Below are 21,362 nucleotides of genomic sequence, written 5' to 3' on the forward strand. Positions count from 1 at the left end.
AAAAAAAGAACTTTTGATACATAATATGGAGAAGTTATTATTGTTGCATTTGATCTCATTTATCATAATCTACCAATTAATCATTCATTCTATCTTTATTACCATTAAACCTCCAATATCCAATTGTACCAACACACTTTAATTTTTAGGACGAATTGATTTTTATTTAATGATGAAATTTGAAATATGAGATAAAATTGATAGATGTAACAAAGCTGTGCATAAGTTGAAACTAGAGTATATTAGTACAAAAAATTAGTAAGAATCGTCACAAAAATAAAACTGCTTAATTCGTTGTCTATTAACTTAAACTTGAAGATGCTTAGGCTGGTCCTCATTAATTTTTTGTTCTGCTACAGCATAGGCAATAATATCTCCAAATTATATATGAAAAAAGAGTGACCTCTAGAAATACGGAGTCATTCGTGCTTTTAAGTTGTTTTTAATGCTGTGACTTTCGAATTGACAATCGACTTCGTTAGATTTTATTTAGAGTATTTGAAGTATTTAAAAAATAAATTTTGTGATTTTTCGATATCATTTGTCTAGTGATCGAAGAGTTTCAAAATTAATAATTTTAATGGCCGTAGTGAGCCGTTTGCAAATTTAACGGTGTAAAAATATCCAAATCACGTTCCGTACTTTCAGAAACATACCAGTCTCTCTCTCTATAAAAAAAAAAAAAGCTATATATACACTTATATATTGATATAAATTTTACACCTTCTTAATTTTAAGGTTTATAAAAAATTTTATAAAATTTATTAAAAAAGTGACGGTAGATCACAAAAACTACCGAAAAAAAATATATATATTAAGGTAACGTTCTCGTACGTGTACTTGCGATATAATAATTAATAATTAATTTTAATCAAAAAAGCCAAATTCTGGTACTGTTTAAACCACTTTTGTTGAGACAAACACCATGGGATCCATTTATTAGAGTACTATACTACTATTCATCTTCTCTTTTCCTTTTTTAACAAAAAGGACAATGCCATACATCAAAAAAAAACTGAAGTAAATTTTATATCCAAAGTACTATTATTTTCACAGTTTTTTAAATTTTTTAATATTAAAAATTTAGAAAAGATGTATATGTTTTTTTTGATAGATGTATGTATAATTTACATTCCACATTAAGAAATATAATTTGCATTTTACTGATTAATTTATGTAAAAGGATATTACAGACATTGTGTATAGTTACAGATAAAAAATGTGACTTGCAAACAGTAAAAGTAAATTTATTAAATATAAAATATGAAAATATCACTCGGTAATGTGTTAAGTTGTCGCATTGACCAGAGTGTTTTGAATAAAAAATTGACGAAAATTTTTCTTAATATGAGATTGTCTTATCTATCATTCATAATATGAATAATACAAATCTCAAAACTGTATAAATAGTTAATAAGATAGTTTCTCATAAAGAACCATTTTCATTCAATATTTTTTTTTTCTACTGTTTTGCCATCCAGAATAGAAGATTCTAAAGTTTTGAGTTCAAATCTCGCGAGGCATTTAATCTTGTTTAATTTTTTTCCATCTAATTTAAAATTGCACATTAAATCTATTAAATTATCTTAAGCCCAAAACGTAATTAATTTGTATACTCTATTAAGAAAACCTCTCCTACTTCTTCCTGTCACATGGACCAATCATAACCATTTATTTATTTATTTATTTATTATTTAAATTATTTCCACCTAGTTCAAAATTAAGTATTAAATCTATTAAAATATCTTAGTGTAGAGCTACTATGTTATCAAAAGTATAAAGTAATTGGTGCTTCCGATTTTTTAGCCCTTGGATCAAAAATTCTACGGTTAGGATGATAGCAGTCCCCTTAGGATTAAGTGGTTTCCTTAGGATTGAGTGGTCTCCATTGATTAATAATATTAATCTAATGATTAGAAGTACCAACCATTTTATAATTTCGATAGTATAGTAGCTCTGATGAATATCTTAAGCCCAAAATAGCTTTATTTTGCATACTCTATTAAGAAAACATTTCTCCTACTTCCTATCACATGGACCAATCATAACCATTCTTTTATTCTGTACCATTCTATACTAAACCATTTCAACACACATGGTGTGCATTAACATACCCCTTTCAAATTTCAAAGGGTATTTAGCGGCAGTTTTGTAATTTCCTTGTACTCTCACTTATGAAAGGGCCCACATATACATATACATATATACATATGGTTGGCCCAGAACTTGCTAATTAAAGGCAAAATACAAAGCCTCTGAGATTTTGCCGAGTTAATCATTCGCTTTTGCTTCAACTGCTACGTGCTTAACTAAATAAGCAAACTCAATCAGCGTAATTAATAATAAATTCGTACGCGTTTGTTAGCGTGGATCCATCGCGGAGATAATCTTAATCATATGCCCCACATTTGAGAAAATGCTTTCACATCCCAAACACCACTTTGAACTGAGCTTGTGATGGTAACAGTTGGATTATTTAATTTAAAGCTTTATTTTAGTAATATTAGTGCGACTTGATAAAGTATTATTCAAGCGAGGGTACTGTAGTTGCTGTGCATGCATTTCGGTGCATGTGTCGGGGCCCTCGGGGGATTGTTGAGTACTCGGTTGAGAGCCATTTTCGGGGCCCAATGTGTTCTGGTTCGATTTCGATTCATTTTTTTCGTTTTGGATCAAAACATCATGTGCGGAGTCCCTTGAATTGATCTTCTTAGGTTGGTTTTGATGGGGACAATGTTTTAAAGTTCAATTTCATTTGATGATAAACTACAGGTAAATTAATGAATGTTCTCATTTAAATTCTTCATAAATAAAAAATAAAAAAGAAATGTAATGAAATGTTGAATTTTGAGAGAGGGATAGAAGAAGAAAAATGCAAAAAAAAAAAGAAAAAGAAAAAAGGTGACACCTTTTTACTCATGAAGAAACTCAGGTTTGAGTTCATTGTCTACAAACTCTTAAAAGAAAGAAAGAAAAAAAAAAGATGGTTTAGGTTTTGATCTGCTACATAACCCAATGGGGTTATTAAGTTTTTGGGTCGGTTAATGTCAAGTTGGGTCGGGTGTTAGATCAGGATTCAGATGAAATAAAGGTAAAAACATATAAAACTTATTGAAATTATGAATTATTTTGATTTGATTATTTAATTTTTTAAATTATGATTATACTATCCAACTTTTCAATTTTTTTAATTTGAATCAGTCAATGACACTTTGACCTTAAAATTTAAAGGCATTGTTTATCTTTACAGATTTATTTAGTATACTTCATGTAAATTTCACAATTATAAATTTATTAAAACTAGTAGCTAGCTTAAATTTTAAAGTCAAATAGGGTTGATTGACTCAAATCAAATAAATTAAAAGATTAAATAGTAAAATTAAAATTTTAAAAGTTTGAGTAATCAATTCAAAACAGTTCATAGTTCAGCTAAGTTTTATACAAATAAATAGATTGATGGATTGAGTCAAATTTTTTGGGCGACCCACCAACATAACGTGCTTGGGTCAATAAACAGCAGTGCTACAATGCAAGAGTATATTGTCTCACTCGAACTCGAACTCGAACTCTAACTCGAACTCGAATCTAATCAGATATATTTTTCGCCCTAAATTTGTGCCATGATCATAAAGACAATTCCCGAATCTTGATGTAGATCTTGGGCCAAACCAACCACATTTCTCTTGATCAAATAAAACTAATTATTTTTGTTCCTGTTTGGGAATTTTTTGGCATTTTAATACCCACCATGTTTTGTGGCGAGTTAGGTGAACATTATTTGTACCATACTTCGAAAGGCGTTTAATTGTTGTTGACGGGGATGTACTAAAAAGAAGCTAAAAATTCTACGTCGCTCTCATGCAACGTTGTTCCCATCGCTTTAAGATACGTACGACGTGCTAAGGTGTCATTAGCTTGCTTAGTTTGTACGATAATATATATTGGAGAAAAGGTCATTAGAAAATAAAACATAAAAAAGGATAAAACTTTAAGTCCTACCCGCACTTTTTCACTTTAATACTCAATGATTTAAAATATATCAATTTAGTACCTTATAATTTTATTTTTTTCTTTTCGTCAGTTCTTTCGTTAATATTTCTTTTAATTATATATAAAAAAAATCTTTCAGATATCCCATATAGATTTATCGAATATTCACTTTAATATCTTTTAGTTTTAACTTTGTTCCTAATTTAATGAAAAAATTAATAAAAGGGATAATAAAGAGAGAAAAATAAAATCACGGGACACTAAATTGATACATTTAAACTATAGAGTACTAAAATAAAAAAGTGCGAAATTACGGAGTGATATTTGAAGTTTTTTCTAAAAAAAAAAGACTTTTTACGCATAGTTTGGTTTCTGCTATTGTGCTTTGATATTTTATAATATCCAAAAAAATTTTAAAAAAAGTTTGATCTTTTTTAATAGCAAATTTTATTAAAATTTTTTGAGTTTTAGAGAAGGAATTATAGTTAAATATAATTTTAAAATTTTTGGGCCCCTAGAAATATTAAAGCAAATGTTTTTGACTAGTGCTATTCTAAAAAAAGAAAAAAATTGGTGGAGGCCGTGACATGCGGAGGAATCAAGGGCATTAAATAATAGAAGAATATTTTGAGCATTTAATTTATTTGCTGTTGATCGTGTTGCTACATTAATGGAAATTAGAGAGAGAATATTTTGTTAATTGAATATAATTATAATTAGTTTACATTAAGGTAGGTCAAATTAGGATTGTTTGACTTTTAAATTCGAATTTTTTTGATGGAAATGAAAGATTTTATTTTAGTTTAATAAAAGTGCTATTAAATTTAATTTTAGTAGCTAAAATTAAAAAAAACTATTAAATTTAGTAAATCACCAATAGATTTAATAAAAATCTCAAATTATTTTATAACAATAATTACTTTTAAAAAATTAGAAGTCTTTTAAACTGTAAAGCTAGATATTTTTAGAAATGCTTTGTGGGTGAATTAGTTTCAAGTAAAAATTACTTTACTTCTGCTATTTATTTTATAGCTGGAAAATTAAAGATTTATAGTTCTTCTATCTATTTGGTAGGAAGCGAGCGACATTAAAATTGAAGGAGTAAGAAATGAGCTAATATTATTATTGTTATTATTATTATTGTAATTTACTTTCGCTTGGGGTGTTCCGAATTTAATTACGATATTTTAGAGAGTTTGAATTTCGATCGAACATGAAGTTATGATACACCAAATAACAAAATTGGACGTTTACGACCAAAAATCATTTTACTCATCTCCACTTTCCATTAAAATAAACACATCTTAAATTTTACACTCTTTGATCTTCAAACTTCAAAACCCTTTTCTAGGAGAGAGAGTTTTTCAGATTTCCTTTATTTTATTAGAATAAAAGAGCGCAAATTTATACTATTTTTTTTCTTTTGAGTGTACAACTAGGATCGCTCTAAAATTAGGGATAATACTTCAACGGGGCCTTCTTATTTGCTGCTACTTATTAATTTTACCTCATCTAATAATCATTAGATATTTTTTAATACTAAAACCTAAAAATATAAAATTAAATTTTAGAGAAAAGAATTACAACGATTCGAGAGAAATAAAAATTTTATTTGATGACGATTTATAATTTTTTAACAAAATATTATTGAAAAGCTTCTCAGTGAAGTTTTTTCCTCTCAAAACTAAGTCTATGTCTTAAAGTAACGTTTGGTTCGGGTATAAGCAAGAACTAGTTATTACAGAAATAGGTACAAGTATGAGGATAAAAAAAATAGTGTTTGGATGAAAATTGGATTGTTCCCAGAAATAAGAATAATTTTATGTAATTTTATATAGAAAATGAAGGTGTCGATGGGAATAATCGAGAACTAAGTAAAAAAGTAAAGAAAGATTTTTGATCAACATTGAAAAAGACATAAAGAAAATGATACAAAAGGGCAAATTCCTTGGGCCCTTGCATTTACAAAATGTTTGCATTCCTCACGTGTGAACCAACGTCCAAATTTGCCCCACTCTCTGGCAGGCGGAAAATTTTAGAATGCACCTGATATATTGGTGACGTAGCGTAAAAAATCAATCAAATATTTCTTTTTAAAAATAAATGTCCCATTATGATTATAAAAAATATTTTTATTATATTTTTATTTGAAAAATAGATATGTGATTGGCTTGTTATTAATGACATGGTGTAAGTGTTACAGTGTAGAATTTCTCCTGGCCTGCTCTCTCCCTATAAAAATGAACACTCGATAAATAGGATCTATATTTTGTATTCATCCATTTAAGAGTTTAATTTTAAAAAAATAATTTATATGACTATTTAAAAAATAGTACCCCTTGGATATATACGAAGCAAGATTTATGCTCTAATCATAAATGGACAGGTAGCATTGTTCTTATCAAAATAATAAATTATTTGTAAATAAATATAATTTAAAAGTTCATATTTTATTATTTAATATTGCTATAATTCTGATTTCAGTATCTCACTCTTTGAAAGTTGATAGAAAAATTATTAGCCGCAAGTGATGCATCAATAATTTAGTATATTCTGTTAAATTATATAAAATAGTAGTTTTTCTCCGAAAGCATAAGTTATTTTGAAAATTGTATTTTTATATATAGGCTGGGGCTATTGTGCTGGTAAAAGTACCAAATATTTGATACTTGTAAATTTTTTACCATTAGATCTACTCTTATGATCATTTTCAATCGTTAAATTATATTATACAACCAACCACTCACTCAACCCTAGGGAGCCCACATCATCCTAATTGCATTTTCCTTAATCCAATGACCAAAAATCTAAAAACACCAATAACTTGGTACTTTTAAAAGCATAGAAGCTCAATTATATATATATATATATATATAGAGAGAGAGAGAGAGAGAGAGAGAGAGAGTAGAGCTACTATGCTATCGGAAGCATTGAGGATCTGGTGCTTCCGATTTTTTGACCCTTAGATTAGCCCTTTTAATCATTTCTAACTTTTAGATTAATACTATTATCCTGTGGGGATCACTCAACTAAAGGGGTACTACTCAATCCTAGGGAGGACTGCAATCATCCCAACCGTACAATTCTTAATCCAAAAATTAAAAAATTAGAAACATCAAATCGCATCAAATCCTTTATACTTCTGATAGCATAGTAGCTCTACACTATATATATATATATATATATATATATATATATATATATATATAGAGAGAGAGAGAGAGAGAGAGAGAGAGAGAGAGAGAGAGAGAGAGAGAGAGAGAGAGCAGTGCTGCTGTGCTCTCAGGAGCACAAAGGCCTCTGTGCTCCTGAGTCGTTTTCGATGATGGAGTTTCCGAATCGACGATCAGTTCCGTCAAACTTGATCTAGCGTATTTGAAGTTTCTAGAAAATAATTTTTGGAATTTTTCGATATCATTTACCTAGCAATTGAAAGGATTCAAAATCAATAATTTTTAACGGCTGAAAATAAAAATCCTATAAAAAGTGGTGATATAGCACTAAAATTTTCAATCAGAAATATTGATCTTGTTGTAGATAGTATAAAGAATTTTGTATCAAAATTTCATCTGATTTGAATACTTCTACACCGTTAAACTTGAAAACGACAGATATCAACCATTAAAAATTATGAATTTTGAATCGTTTCGATCATTAGGAAAATGATATCAAAAAATCGCAAAAATTGTTTTCTAGAAACTTCAAATGCACTAGAGTTTCCGAATCACTAGGTAAATGATATATATATATAGTTCGGCTACTCTTATGAGTACGATTACGATTGCCTTCGTACTCATAAGTCTTTTTCGATGATAGAGTTTCCGAATCGATGATCCATATTATTAAACGTTATCTAGAGCATTTAAAACCTTTATAAATCAAATTTAATAATTTTTTGACATCATTTACCTTATGATCAAAAGATCTCAAAATTGATAATTTTTAATGACCGGTATGAAATAATTGTTAGTTTAACGGCGTAAAAGAATCGGAATCGTTTGAATTTTTGATAAAAAATTCTATTCACTATCTAGATAAAAATCAATGACTCTAATCTTAAATTAAAGGATCCGATCATCCATTTTTAGGACGTCATTCGATTTTGACCATTCATTTTATACCCACTTGATGGACTTTATTATGATTTCGAAAAATTACGAAATTTATTTTTTAGAAGTTTCAAATACTCTAGATCATATTTAATGGAGCGGATCGTCGATTCAAAATCTCCATCATCGAAAACGATCTATGAGTACGAAGGGCACTGTACTCATAAGATATAGTAGCCGGACTCTATATATCTATATAGATATATAGAGTCCGGCTACTATATCTTATGAGTACAGTGCCCTTCGTACTCATAGATCGTTTTCGATGATGGAGATTTTGAATCGACGATCCGCTCCATTAAATATGATCTAGAGTATTTGAAACTTCTAAAAAATAAATTTCGTAATTTTTCGAAATCATAATAAAGTCCATCAAGTGGGTATAAAATGAATGGTCAAAATCGAATGACGTCCTAAAAATGGATGATCGGATCCTTTAATTTAAGATTAGAGTCATTGATTTTTATCTAGATAGTGAATAGAATTTTTTATCAAAAATTCAAACGATTCCGATTCTTTTACGCCGTNGAAAAATTACGAAATTTATTTTGTAAAAGTTTCAAATATTTTAGATTATATTTAACGGAGTGGATCGTCGATTCGGAAGTCCTAACATCGAAAACAACTTATAAGTACAAAGGGCTCTATACTCATAAGAGTATAGTAGCCCTACTCTCTCTCTCTCTCTCTCTCTCTCTCTCTCTCTATATATATATATATATATTATATATATGATACAGCAATACAGGATAGGGAAATCATAAGGGGAAAAAAAATGAAAAATGAAGAGGGCATGGGGAAAGACGAAAGTTAGAATTGTGCAAGGACTTGCTCATCTTTATGTTTCTTTGAGATAGGTTTCTCAACTTTTTTTCTTTTTCTTTTTTTTTTTGTTTGAATTGACATCCTCTAGCTTCCAATTCCCTTAATTTACCTTATTTTCAACAATTAAATTAAATATTATTTGAATTTATAGTTTGAAATATTTTGTTAGCTGTTGAAATTGTAAATTTGGTTTAACTACTAATGGTTGATGGCTAATGGAGCTTCCTATTCCACCCTTCAAGCTTTTGCCCATGATTAGCAATGCCCAAATTGATCATTGTTGTAGCTTATCCCAAAAGCAGTTGATACCTGATTTTCTTCAGTTGCTGCAGCACACTTTGGCCCAATTCAATTAGATGGCCTAAACCCTTTCCCAAAATTCAGTTGCTTTTAAGTTTCATTAGAAAGTTAAATTATTATACCATTACTTCATTAGAAAGTTAAATCGAGTTTGATTGGGAGACCTAATTGAAGGAAAACAAATTCAAAGAGTTTAATGCAAAAAATGTACTGAAATTTTGCTAGTTCAGTAGCCAATCTAATATGCTTATCCCCATTACTTGCAAGGAAATAAAAGCTACCTGTTTATAAAGAAACAGATGCCTCTGTAAACTTTTTAGACTTTTGCATGAGAAACTAACAAGTAGCAGTCAACAAGAGAAGTAATGAGAATTCAAAAAGAAGCCCAAGTTCCTGAAAATATATACAAATTAAGCTACAAAGTGTCATTGCCACAACAAAAGATAAAATGGAGCTTTCGAATTCTTTTCCTTTGTTTTCGGGGTTACGCGGATGATTAAAATGTCATTATAATATACAACACGAATAACTCAAAACTACATTAACAAGAGAGCGCGCAGATTCATGTATTTCTTAGTAAAAGACATCTATCTCCCTTATTAATTTCCCACAATAAGCAAACATCTCACATACGATGGGGATTATCCGAAATGAAAACCATCTTTTTTTTTTCTGTTTACTTCACGGCACGAGCTCTCTGGCACAGCTTCAGCTTGTAGCGATCCGCTGCTCGGCAATCCAAGTTTGCTCAGGCTCTAGGAGGACCTTTCCTATCTGAAATTGTATTACGTCCACATCAGTGTGCGACATTCAATGAAATGGTGAGTAATAGTGTATTTAACATTACTACCTTAGCATTTTCCACACAGACGAAATCTTTGTAGCAAGATTCCATCGACAAGTACGGGTTCCAGAGAACTGCATCCGACCAGCTACATAGGCAATGAAAGCAAAAATCAATGTTGAGTAGCCTTAATCGAAGTAATGAGAAGGGAGACAACTAAAAAGTTTTGAAGTGAAAAGAATAATAGGTACTTCGTATTTTGGATAGTGATTGCATCGCCCAATCCATTGTCTAGGTGGAGCTGATTAGGCGCATCGAGGTAAACGCAATCAACAAAGCCGGGAAAGGTAATAACGTCCCTGCATCAACGATCAAGTTGGTGAGCTCTTCCAAGTAAATGCGATTGCTCGTCATGAATTACAGGGAAATTGAGAATTCAGAAGACACAAAATAGAAAAATGGTCACTTGCATCGGCTCGTTGGGCATTGGATAATTAAAGGTTTTTTTTGAGAAATTTTAGAGAGAGCAAACAGAAAGGAAAGTTATACAGACCTTTCCTCCGTACCCTCGAGAGGATTAGAAGGGTCTGGATCCTTGTTTAGAGTCTTGCAGCCCTTCAGACCTTTCACTGATACACCAGTTATAGATGCCTGAACAAGAATTGAAAAGAAAAAATGGCAATGAAGAATTCAAAATTTTGAAATATTAAAATATAAAGACTGAAGGAAAGTTGAGGTTTAAATAGTTCTTACACGGAAGTAAGTGTGGAGCGCTGTGCTAAACGATAATTGCTTCTTGTCCGTATTTGTTACAGTTAGGGTTGTCGACAGACTCTTTGAGTGTAAAGTCACCTACATAACAATTCCCGATATGCTGTTAAGTAACAAAACATAGTAAATAAGATGGAAATGAAAGCATCAGAAAGAAATAAGCATATCCAAGTTAGTAAGTAAACACAGCAGTGGTAAAAGCAACCACAAGTATATCCCAGCCGTCTTCATGCAAGTCATTTTCAACATAGCGAACATAATCATCATCATCATCATCATCATCATCATCTTCTTCTTCTTTTTGTGTATGTGTGTGTGTGTCTCTGTGTGTGTGTGTGTGAAAGCTGAAACAACTTAAGGGGAAAAACTAACAAACATGGAATTTTAGTGCAGTGTATACTGGCGGAAAAAAGAAGAAAGAAGAATTATCGTGAGATGATGAAGAAAGTTTTGTAACCGTGTGTATTAGAGTGACAAGATTTCCCGACTTTGTTTGCATCAAAAGAGCTTCAAACAGAACGGTAGTATGAAATTGAACGTAGTAAAATTGTTATCTGTTAATACAGCACGCAGAATTTAAGAGCAATTTCATAAAATGTGTTTGAGTACTACAGCAAATAGTTTCTAAAAAATTAATGAACAATTGAAAGCGTGAAATGTAAAAGTAATTTAACCTTGTATAAAGCTTGGAAGCTGAAATCCCACATTGAGCGACTATAGGAGTCATCTTTTAGTTCCAAAGTCACAACTGGATCTCCCTCACTGACTTCAGAGTCAGCAATAGACCAATTCATGTTCCTTGCAAATCCATGCTATCAAAAAGCAGAAGAAAACTCTGATTTAATAAGAAAGATTAAGGATAGGGGCAAGCACCTCAAGAAATGCTAAAACCAAGTAAGCAAGCATGTAAGGCACAATTGATGACATACGTCAACTTAGTCCAACCCTACCTAACTTATACCTAACTTACCTATGTACTTGATTGGAAATTCTGAATCCAAGTGCAGTTAAATCGTGTTAGCTTTGTACATGATTAGAAATTCTGGATCCAGGTGAAGCTCCATTAGTTTGGACGTTGGAATATTGTTAATTGCATGGTTTACTCAACGAATTGGCTTGTATATGGTTTGTTCTGTCGATCCCCAGATGGAACAAGACATGAATGGATGAAGGAAAGAATTCGTTTGGGAGTGTTCATGAGTCATGACAATGCATTACTTTATGGCTTAATACAAAATGCTAAAGATAGCAATAAAGCCAATATGTATTTACAGACTGGCCATATAAGAGGATCAGCGAAAAAATGAGACAGGTAAAATAATAATAATAATAATAATCCAAACCAACAATTTTAAGGTCATTAATGACGGTATGGCGGTAACTGAAAAGACTGAGGTATATAAGAAGCTGGGATTACATCGACTTCAGCTGACATTGTTACTGAGAACAAACAAATTAGTCATGAAGCAGAGATTAGCTGAGCTTCTACTAACAAGAGGTGCTTGAGCTCATGACCAGCTTAATGGCTGCATATGTTGGGAGGAAGAACTTTGGAGAATCTTAGTACGATAACAGTTGTAGCCCCCTTAACTGGAGCACTTGGCAACTTGCATTGCAATAATCTTTACCATATGGCTTGAAAAGCACTCGGCATTTTACAGAAAGGGTGCGTTTGGTTCGCATTATGAAAGATTACTAGGAATAAAAGATATCCGAGAATCTTATTCCTATTCATCCTATTACTAAGAATGTGGAATTCCTGTGTTTGGTTCGCACGGTAATATTTATTAGCCATGTTATTTAATATTACAAAAAATATACAATTAATTAATTTATTTATTCATTTAATTTTAGATAATGTTATCAAAAGTTTCAACATCTTTTTAGAAAAGAGAGAGAGAGAGTATAAGTTAGAGAGAGAGAGCATAATTAAAAAAATAGAAAGAAAAATATAGTCGAAATTAGAGNTTGAAAAGCACTCGGCATTTTACGGAAAAAGCCATAAACAAATTGTCAGCATCAAAAATAGTACATAGAATCATTCCATATACCAGCATCCCAAAATGTAAGTTCGCATTCTAAAGATGACCTATTTTGAAATGATTCTGACCGGCAACCTAAAACAAGCAATCACCCTTTAGCTAAATGTAGCTCAGAGTCAGTTAAACAATGAAAGATGCAAATATACCTGCTGCATAGGACCAGGACCGAATTGTGGGAAGCAATGTGGGATTCCTCCACTGGTTCCAAACAAAAATTAACAAATAAGTCAGGTCAAAAGGAGAATTCAATACTGATAACGATTTGATTAAAATGCAGATGAGTAGCTTTTTCAAACTACATTTGTGAACTAGTTCGTGTAAATATGAAGTAACATTTATCTTGCCACTAGTAATTTGTATAACCTGATAGGCTTCTTCCCATTGAACACTGCATCCGGTCGAACAAATAGGAGGTCCTTGCCATTCGGAACCTTCCAAGATGTGACGCAAGCTCCAAACAGATAGATCTCAGCTTCACTGCATAAAAACTAAGATAGCAACCATCAACTCTTCAAGAAAGCTAAGGTATATGGCTATCATGCGAAAAGAGAAAAATAGGATCAAATCCCCTTATACCTATCGGGGATTATACACATTTTTGTTTGGTTATAGGTTCGATATTCATGTAGAAATAAGAGGAAAACAGAGGTAATCTGTTGGTATTTACAAGTTTCATGTCCCTACATCAATTGTTAAGCCAAGAAAGAAAAAATTGACTGCAATAAGAATTCAAACCTTGTGACTGAAAAGTAAGTTTTTTTTTTTGTGTGTGGAATTAAGTGTAAATCCAGCGATATAAGTATTATTGCTAAACTCAGTCTCACTCCACAGTAGTGTAAGCTACTCTCCGAATCCTCTCGAGGGCAATAAGCAAAACAATAATGGAGAAAGAACAAGATACATTATCCGAAGAACTTTAAACTTTAAATCTCTAATCTATATAACTGTTATCCTAAAAAGTCATTTAATTTACTTCTAAACTCTTCACACTCAACTGAAAAGTCCCAATTTGACCTCAACACTCCAATGCAACACCTCTCCCTCCACACACACAAAGGAGCCATTTTTAAACCGTGATTGCGTAAACTATCCCCTATGAAGCAAAACCCTAATCCCCAAATCACCAAATTAAAGCAAATGAAAGAGATTAACCTGCCATTAGGTGAGCTCAAATCGACCTTGGGGAGCCCCCCGTTTCCTTCGGAGATCTTAACACCCGGAGCCAAAGTTTTTTGCCCCAAGCTCGCATAAGCGATCCCAAATCGCCTGCGCGAGAACGAACCAAGAGGTAATGCTTCAATCTTTATAGGAATATGATAACAAAATGGATCCGATTGCAATAGAAATAAGGGTAATTGCTTGCCGAATCACGAAGGGTTTGCGTACCTACGATGGCGCGGGGAGTTTGGGTTGGAGAGAGTTAGGGTTTTGAAGGAGGAGGAAGAGGAAATGGAGACGCTCGACGCCATTATCGACCTGGGTTTGGAGAATTGAGGAGCCTCCTCGAGCACGGAGGGGTCGTTGAGCTATAAAGCTTAGACCTTTGTTGTTCACTATTATGAAGCTCAATCCCTCAAAAAAAAAAAAAAAAAAAAAAAAAGTAGGTAAAATTGTTGGAAATCCCCTCAACTATATTCTATTTTGAATAGGCCCTTTTACCGTATTTTTAGATTAAAAATAAAGCAAGAAAATTAAAAGTTCAAGGGAGCCATTTGAACATAGAATATAGGGCAATTGCTTATATATCCGTGAAATATTTTTGATTTTTTAATTTATCTTTTTTAGAAGGTTAATATTAAAAATATTTTTTTTATATTTTTAGTTTTTTTAATATTAAAAATATTCTTTTTAGAGTTAAACTCTATTAATAAACTGTTGGCAATAGCCGTTATCTCTGTAAAATTACTATTTTGCTCTTTTAATATATCTTTCTAACATGATCAACTTTTCTAATTTGCCCTTAAGTTAGAGATAAAAGAAGTATTTTGATTTTTTGTCTTTTTAAATACACTTTTCTACTATCACCAACTTTTCTAATTTATTTTTAAGTTAGGAACAAAAAAAAGTATTTTCTTTTTATCATCACTAACTTTTTTAATTTATCCTTAAGTCTTAAGTTAAGGGCAAAAGATGTATATTAATTTTTTTTATTCTGCTAGACATTTAACTCACGTTTAACTTGAAATAACTTAACGGATGGTAACTGTAGAAATATTTCTGAATAACGGAGAAACATATCACGATTATATTGGAAAAAAAAGTGAAGATAAATTAAATATTTTTGAAGTTTTATATATAGCAATTATCCTTAGAATATAGGTTGGGGACCATACATTTTTAATCGAAACACAAAGAATTGGAGTCGGCAACTTGATGGGACTTGGGAGAGAATGCCGACTTTATGTTTTTAGCAAGAGTTTTATTCCGGGATGATAGTGGGATATGCCGTGTGGATGAGTGGTAAAGAAGAGGAGAGGATTTGTATCCAATTTCACAAAGTTTTTTCATGTTGTTTTTTGTATTTCAAAACAGCAAAAGGGATATATTTTATAAAGTTTTATAATTTTAGAATATATATATATTGAGTAAACAGGGATATATCTTATTTATAATTTCAGAATATTGTACTAAATTAATTTATGTTTATCTGGATGCACGGACATTTTGTTTGAAATTATTTTTCTAGTTACTTAATGATGTGGTAATTAATTAACGAGTACGTAATATTTAATTAGATCCCTGTTGGGATGCATAATTATATTGTGTCATATATTTTTTTATTTGCTAAAAAATATTGTACAATTTCAAATATGTAGAATAGAATATTATATTGGTATTCAAGATATTTTTTCGAAATAAAATAAATCACATTATTGGTAAATATGTTATCCTATCAAATTACGAATATCAAGACTTTTTAAAAAGTAATAATCAAACTCCTTGCTCATAATCATGCTATTAGGCTCTATGTGAATGAATAAATATGTTATTTCGCATATTTTCTTTATTTGGCTAAAAAACATTGTATATTTAATTAAGAAGAAGTATGATAAAATATTTATAATAAAATATCATATTCGGACTTCAAGTTAAATTTTCAGAATAGAATAAGTTATCTCGTAGATAAAATATGTTATTATATCAAATCATAAATAGCAAAATATTTGAAGCAAAAAATCAAACTCTTTACCTATAAGTTACAATCATACTATAAAATCGTAATACTGAATAAATTATTCTTGACTAACTCATTCCAGCATCTAAACACAGTCATAGCGAATAAATTTTTTTTATTTTCGGGATAAGTTATTTTTGGATAACTTATTCTGTTATCCAAGCATGAACTACTACTTTTTATTTATTCAAAATATGGAAAAATCAACTCATATTTGTAGCAGGAGAAATCACAGAAGAGAGTTTGGCCAATATTGGAACCTTCTCCCTCTGAAACTACAAATCCAACTCAATTCATTGAAATTGAAGCAGTGTTGAAAGCAATCAAATTTCTCTTGGGTACTTTCCCAGGAGAATGAATTTAGATATTTTCGGACTCAGCATTGATTATTAAAGCGATCCACTTCAGATCTGACCAATCTGAGTCATTTACTTGGGGCGCTACAATAAAGCTCAAAACGCTTTAGTCTTTCATCGACGAATGTCACGTTTTCTTTTTTGAATGGAATTCTTGCTTCTCCAAAAATGCCATGTAAGCTGATCAACAAGCTAATTGAGATTTATCTAGCGAAAAATGTACTGTGTGATTCTCTTTTCAGGACTTTCTTAATTTTGTATCGCCTCATTTTGTTTAAGTGAATTTTTGCTCTGGGGCGATTTCCCTAAAAAAAAAATCCTCACATTTCAGCAACTAAAATTTATTTTAATCTTCAATTTGCAACATTCACATGAAAATACAATGTTTACATATTAATTTGATGGTGTACAACAATGAAGAACCAAAAAAAAAAACAAAAAACAGATGTTGGTTAATACAATTATTGCCCACAAACTTACAAGGGCATATTATTCACACAAAGGGCCTGATACCCAAAAGCCCTAAAACAAATCCCCATCAGATTACACAAGATCTTTTGAGACCTCATCACTCACACAAATTGATCAAATCCCCTGCAACTTTTTCTTTTTCCCCCATTTTTGCAGGGACAAATTAAAATTAAAACCTCAATCATGAATCCACCCCATCCACTAATTACAATTCAGCAAGGTGGGAGATTCTTTGGAGGGGTTAAGATTGATTCTTCTGGCCCATTTCCATCCTCCACAACAAAAGCCATCTTCAATCCCCAGGTTGTGTGCACCTCCAAATGGCAATGCATGAACCAAACACCTGGAATGGTTTTAGCCATTTTAGTTCATGTAGATGATGGATGTAGAAGAATTAGTTCATGCAAGAGCAACTATATACGAATCTAGCCTATTCTTCCAAAAAAAAAAAAGAATTTAGTAATTTATAGCCACTGAGATGCGCAGAGCAGATTTTAGCAGATACAAAGCGAATTTTTAGTTATAAGTTGAAAATGCGCCGACTCTAATAAAATTTCTTTTTTCCATATCTGAATTTGTAGTATGTATTTTCGGTTCTTTTCGTTTTTTTTTTTTTCTAGACTCATGTGATGTCTGAGTTCAATTTTCCTTTTTTTTTTATTATTTTGTTCGAGGTTAGATTGAAATTTCTAGACTTATTATAAATTAATAATATAATTTCATTTTTATATTAAATTATTTTATACTTCTTGAGCTGGTTTTTGTCTCCTCACCTGGATTGTTGGCTCGAAACCTGATCGCAGTCCAACCCCCCGCGGGAACTCCGACCGTATTCCGCTCCGGCGGATCGACCAAATTGTACGTGGCAGGATCCTTCGCAGGGTCGAAATTCCCGAACCCCGTACCGACGACGAAGAAATTGTAGCCGTGAAGGTGGAAGGGATGCGACTCGACCGAGAGTAGGTTCGTGTCCTGCAACACCAACTCAACGGTCGAATTGAACGCAATCTTGCTGAGCCTGGTCCCCAGGGACGTCCCGAGATTCGCGGTGAGTGGTGCGCCTGTGTAGTTGAACGCCGCCAAGGGCTTATCGGGAAAGTCGAGCCGAAACACTCCCTTTATGTCGAAGTAGTGTGCTTGTAGCAGTCCGATCTGGGGCATGACAAATGTGATGTTGTTTAGCGACGCCGTGAGCCGCGTCCCATTCAGACAAGTCGGGCACGGGTTCACGCCGAGGCCGATTGTGTAGAAAAGATGCCGGTCGACATTGAGCGGCACGTTCACGGGGTATTCTTGAGAGTTTAAGCTTCTCAGATTGGCGAGAAAGTTCGTAGCGAATTTCGTGTCATTGGTTTGCGGCAATTGAGGCACCGTCGGAAGCACGGAGTTCGGGACGCCTTTGTATTGGAGAATGGCGGTGGCGGTTTTGTTGTCGACCGGAATCGTGGCGTCGTTGAAGGGTTTGACCGACATGAAGTACCGACCGGGCAACCGGTCGGCCTTCACTAGCACGTTTGTGGTTTGGCCCGGCGCGATGAGGATGGCGTCGGTGGCGAAGGGCTTGGTGTAGACCGCGTCGATCTCGACGACCGTCATGTTATGGCCTGCGATCGCGAAGAAGAGCTCGTCGTTGAGTGCAGCATTGACGATTCGGAGGAGGTACGTTTTGCCCGATTCGACTTCTAACGCGTATGTATCTGAACAATAAGTAACTATTCAAAATTTCTTCTTTGATCTCTCTAATAATTTCGTATTAAAAAAGAAACTCGAAATAAAATAAATTAAAATAAAATAAATGATCGTACGTACGCTTCTCGGAGCATGGGAAAAGGGGCCCAGGTTTTCCATTGATGGTGTGCGCATCCGACATGTTGGGTGGCAACCCAAGCATGTTCCCCTGCTTCTCCACTGCTTCCACGTCGTGGTGCCACCACTCCCCTACAAAGTCACACCAAAAATTATTTAAAAGATTCAAATTTTGTAAAATTATTTAAAAGATTCAACAACAAATTGTATTTAGACTGTTTAATTGGCCAGATCAAATAGACGCTAATTCACCATTGAAAAGAACTCGGCATAACGGAACAGGTGAAATTATAACTTAATCTATTTGTTGCGATAGATGCAATATGATATTACTTACTGAAACAAATAAGTTATTTTGTTATCGTACTTTTTTAATGTATGTAGTGCAATTTTTTCACAATCTGATGAGCCAGTGGTACTGACCTAGTACGAGCTCGGCTTCTCCGTGGGGCTGGGGAAAAGGGTAGGGGACGCCTTGCTTGGGCATGACGACGATGGCGCCGTGGACGGTGGCGCGCAGCCACAGAATGTGGGCGTGCCACCACAGCGTGCCCCTCTGCCCCGTCACGTTGAAGTCGTATGCGTAGCTCGAACCCGTCTGGATCGGGCACTGCGTTATGTACGCCGGCCCGTCCGCCCATCCGTTGCGGAATTGCTTCATTCCATGCCTGCAGTTTTACGCACACGTAAACCAACATAAACAATTTTTTCAATGAGTACACAGAGATTTACGCTTCGTTTGGCACCAAATCAAAATATAATTTAATAAACACGGGATGAGAAGAATTCGGCTGAATTTTATTCTGTTTCGTTATTTGGTGAAGAAAAAGAAATTATTTGAAAGTGATTACATTTTTCCGTTCCATCTACAATCACATAGTAAGAAATATGTTAAAACTCAAATATTTTTTAGTTATCGAGAAAGTACTATTATACTAAATGAATTGATTGAGTGGGTGAAATTTTCTTTTACTAAGATATATCTTGATATCATGTGAAATAATCGATGATTGTGTTTTCGTTGATTGCTATAGAAAGTGTCTCAAACATTTTGAATTGAATGCCTACCAATGAATGGACATGTTGAACTGCGCATAGTTCGTAACATTGATGATCACTCTATCGCCTTCTCGAGCATAGATTGTCGGCCCGGGAAACCTACCGTTGACGGTGACGATCGGTTTAGGGTGACACAACCTGCTTACATTTTTCACAACAATCTGCCACAAAAAAATAAAAGAGATTTAATAAAAAAGTTGCGCTATTGCCAACAAATTTGGGCCTATTTGGTCCAGTAACTGCGGTCGTCGGGAGTTCAAGCTCAATGAGTTTCTGCAGACTACAGTTAAGTACAGTAACGCGCTCGAGAGCTCGATCGGCCAAATGAGGCCTTAATGGCAATTGCACTACTCACATCAAATTGGTAGCTTTTTACATCAGCTTCAGCAGGAAGCAGAAGAGCAAAAGCAGCAAAGCTGGCAAGCAGGAGAAGATCATGGAAGGAGAAAGCCATCTGCTGTGAGTTGTGGGATTGAAGAGGGTCTCCAACAAGTGATTAATGTTGGTGGTGGGATATATGAGCATGTTAGCTGGGGCATTGGGGTTCTTATATGCCCAGGGCTTTGGGCTTTTCACAATCAGTTTGTTAAAGGGAGATAAAAATAGTTTGGTGGGGGGATTTTCCTTTTAGGTAGGAACTTCCTACAGGTTGAGCTGATGCTTGGAAGGGAATTGTGATGGAGACCTTAAAAAGAGTAGAAGGAGAAATATTTTAAAGGATTAGGTAAATTAATTGCACCACTACTAGTCCTGTAACTTAGTTTCATTTTGGACATTGAACTTTCAAATTCGATATTAGTTGGTTGTCCTTAAACTTTTAAAATAGTTTCATTTTAGCACCAGTATATATTTATTGTTAGAAGATAAAGTAGAACTATTATACTTCTATAAGTATAAAAGAGTTGGTGTTTCTGATTTTTTGATTTTTGGATTAAGAATTGTAGGGTCGAGATGATAGTACTCCCCTCTAAGATTTAATGGTCCTTCAAGTAGAATAATATATTACTCCAAGTATTAGAAATTGTCAAAAGCATTGATCTAAGGGTTAAAAAATAAAAGCATCAATTATATATCTTTTCCACAATATATTTCAATCCTACCATCCAATAACCTATAATTTTTTTCTACACAAAACTTGATCCTTTGAATTGAAAATATGCGAAGCGTGACAAAACGATGAATTCATGGTATACGAACAAATAGATGAACTGTGAAAATTGATAATTTTTTTTCTCCAAATTTTATGAAAAATAGTTTTTTTATTTTTCAATTTTTTTTAACCGAACAGCAAAATTATAGAAAGTATAGAAAAATTCTTCCTGGAAAATAATATTTCATATTTTTTTCAGAAACCAAACACCACTTAGACGGTTTTAATATTTACAAAAGAGAGAGAGAGAGAGAGAGAGAGAGAGAGAGAGAGAGAGAGAGAGAAGTGAGCGTGTAGAGGGTTTAAAGTTTCATGGTAACGGCATAATAGGGTTGAGAGGTATGTTTGGCCAATATATAACTCAACAGTTGTTAAGCTTTATCGTTAAGATAAAGAAACAGTATGTTGTTTTTGTTCTATTTTTATGTTTTAGTAGAGAGAGAGAGAGAGATAGTGTGTGTAGTGGAGAATGATGTACTTGCACTTGGAGGGAGAGGATTGAGTTACTTGAAAGAGTACATGGG

The 21,362-nt window shown here is 33.0% G+C and overlaps 2 protein-coding genes across 2 annotated transcripts; both read right to left on the minus strand.

Moving 5' to 3' along the window:
- Positions 9,588–14,376, minus strand: LOC109717730 (putative glucose-6-phosphate 1-epimerase). Its single transcript, XM_020243618.1, has 10 exons — positions 14,208–14,376; positions 13,974–14,087; positions 13,185–13,298; positions 12,968–13,019; positions 11,454–11,591; positions 10,762–10,860; positions 10,562–10,659; positions 10,260–10,367; positions 10,075–10,156; positions 9,588–9,998 (listed from the first exon to the last, which is right to left on the minus strand). Exons 1-10 carry the CDS (start codon positions 14,288–14,290, stop codon positions 9,933–9,935), a joined length of 954 nt encoding a protein of 317 aa, XP_020099207.1. The 5' UTR covers positions 14,291–14,376; the 3' UTR covers positions 9,588–9,932.
- On the minus strand, positions 16,719–20,475 carry LOC109716987 (laccase-2). The gene is made up of 6 exons (XM_020242623.1): positions 20,044–20,475; positions 19,698–19,849; positions 19,053–19,297; positions 18,633–18,761; positions 17,597–18,520; positions 16,719–17,166 (listed from the first exon to the last, which is right to left on the minus strand). The coding sequence occupies exons 1-6, from the start codon at positions 20,140–20,142 to the stop codon at positions 17,036–17,038; spliced, it is 1,680 nt and encodes a 559-aa protein (XP_020098212.1). The 5' UTR covers positions 20,143–20,475; the 3' UTR covers positions 16,719–17,035.

Source organism: Ananas comosus, linkage group 11 (assembly GCF_001540865.1).
Source record: "Ananas comosus cultivar F153 linkage group 11, ASM154086v1, whole genome shotgun sequence".
Taxonomy (NCBI): domain Eukaryota; kingdom Viridiplantae; phylum Streptophyta; class Magnoliopsida; order Poales; family Bromeliaceae; genus Ananas; species Ananas comosus.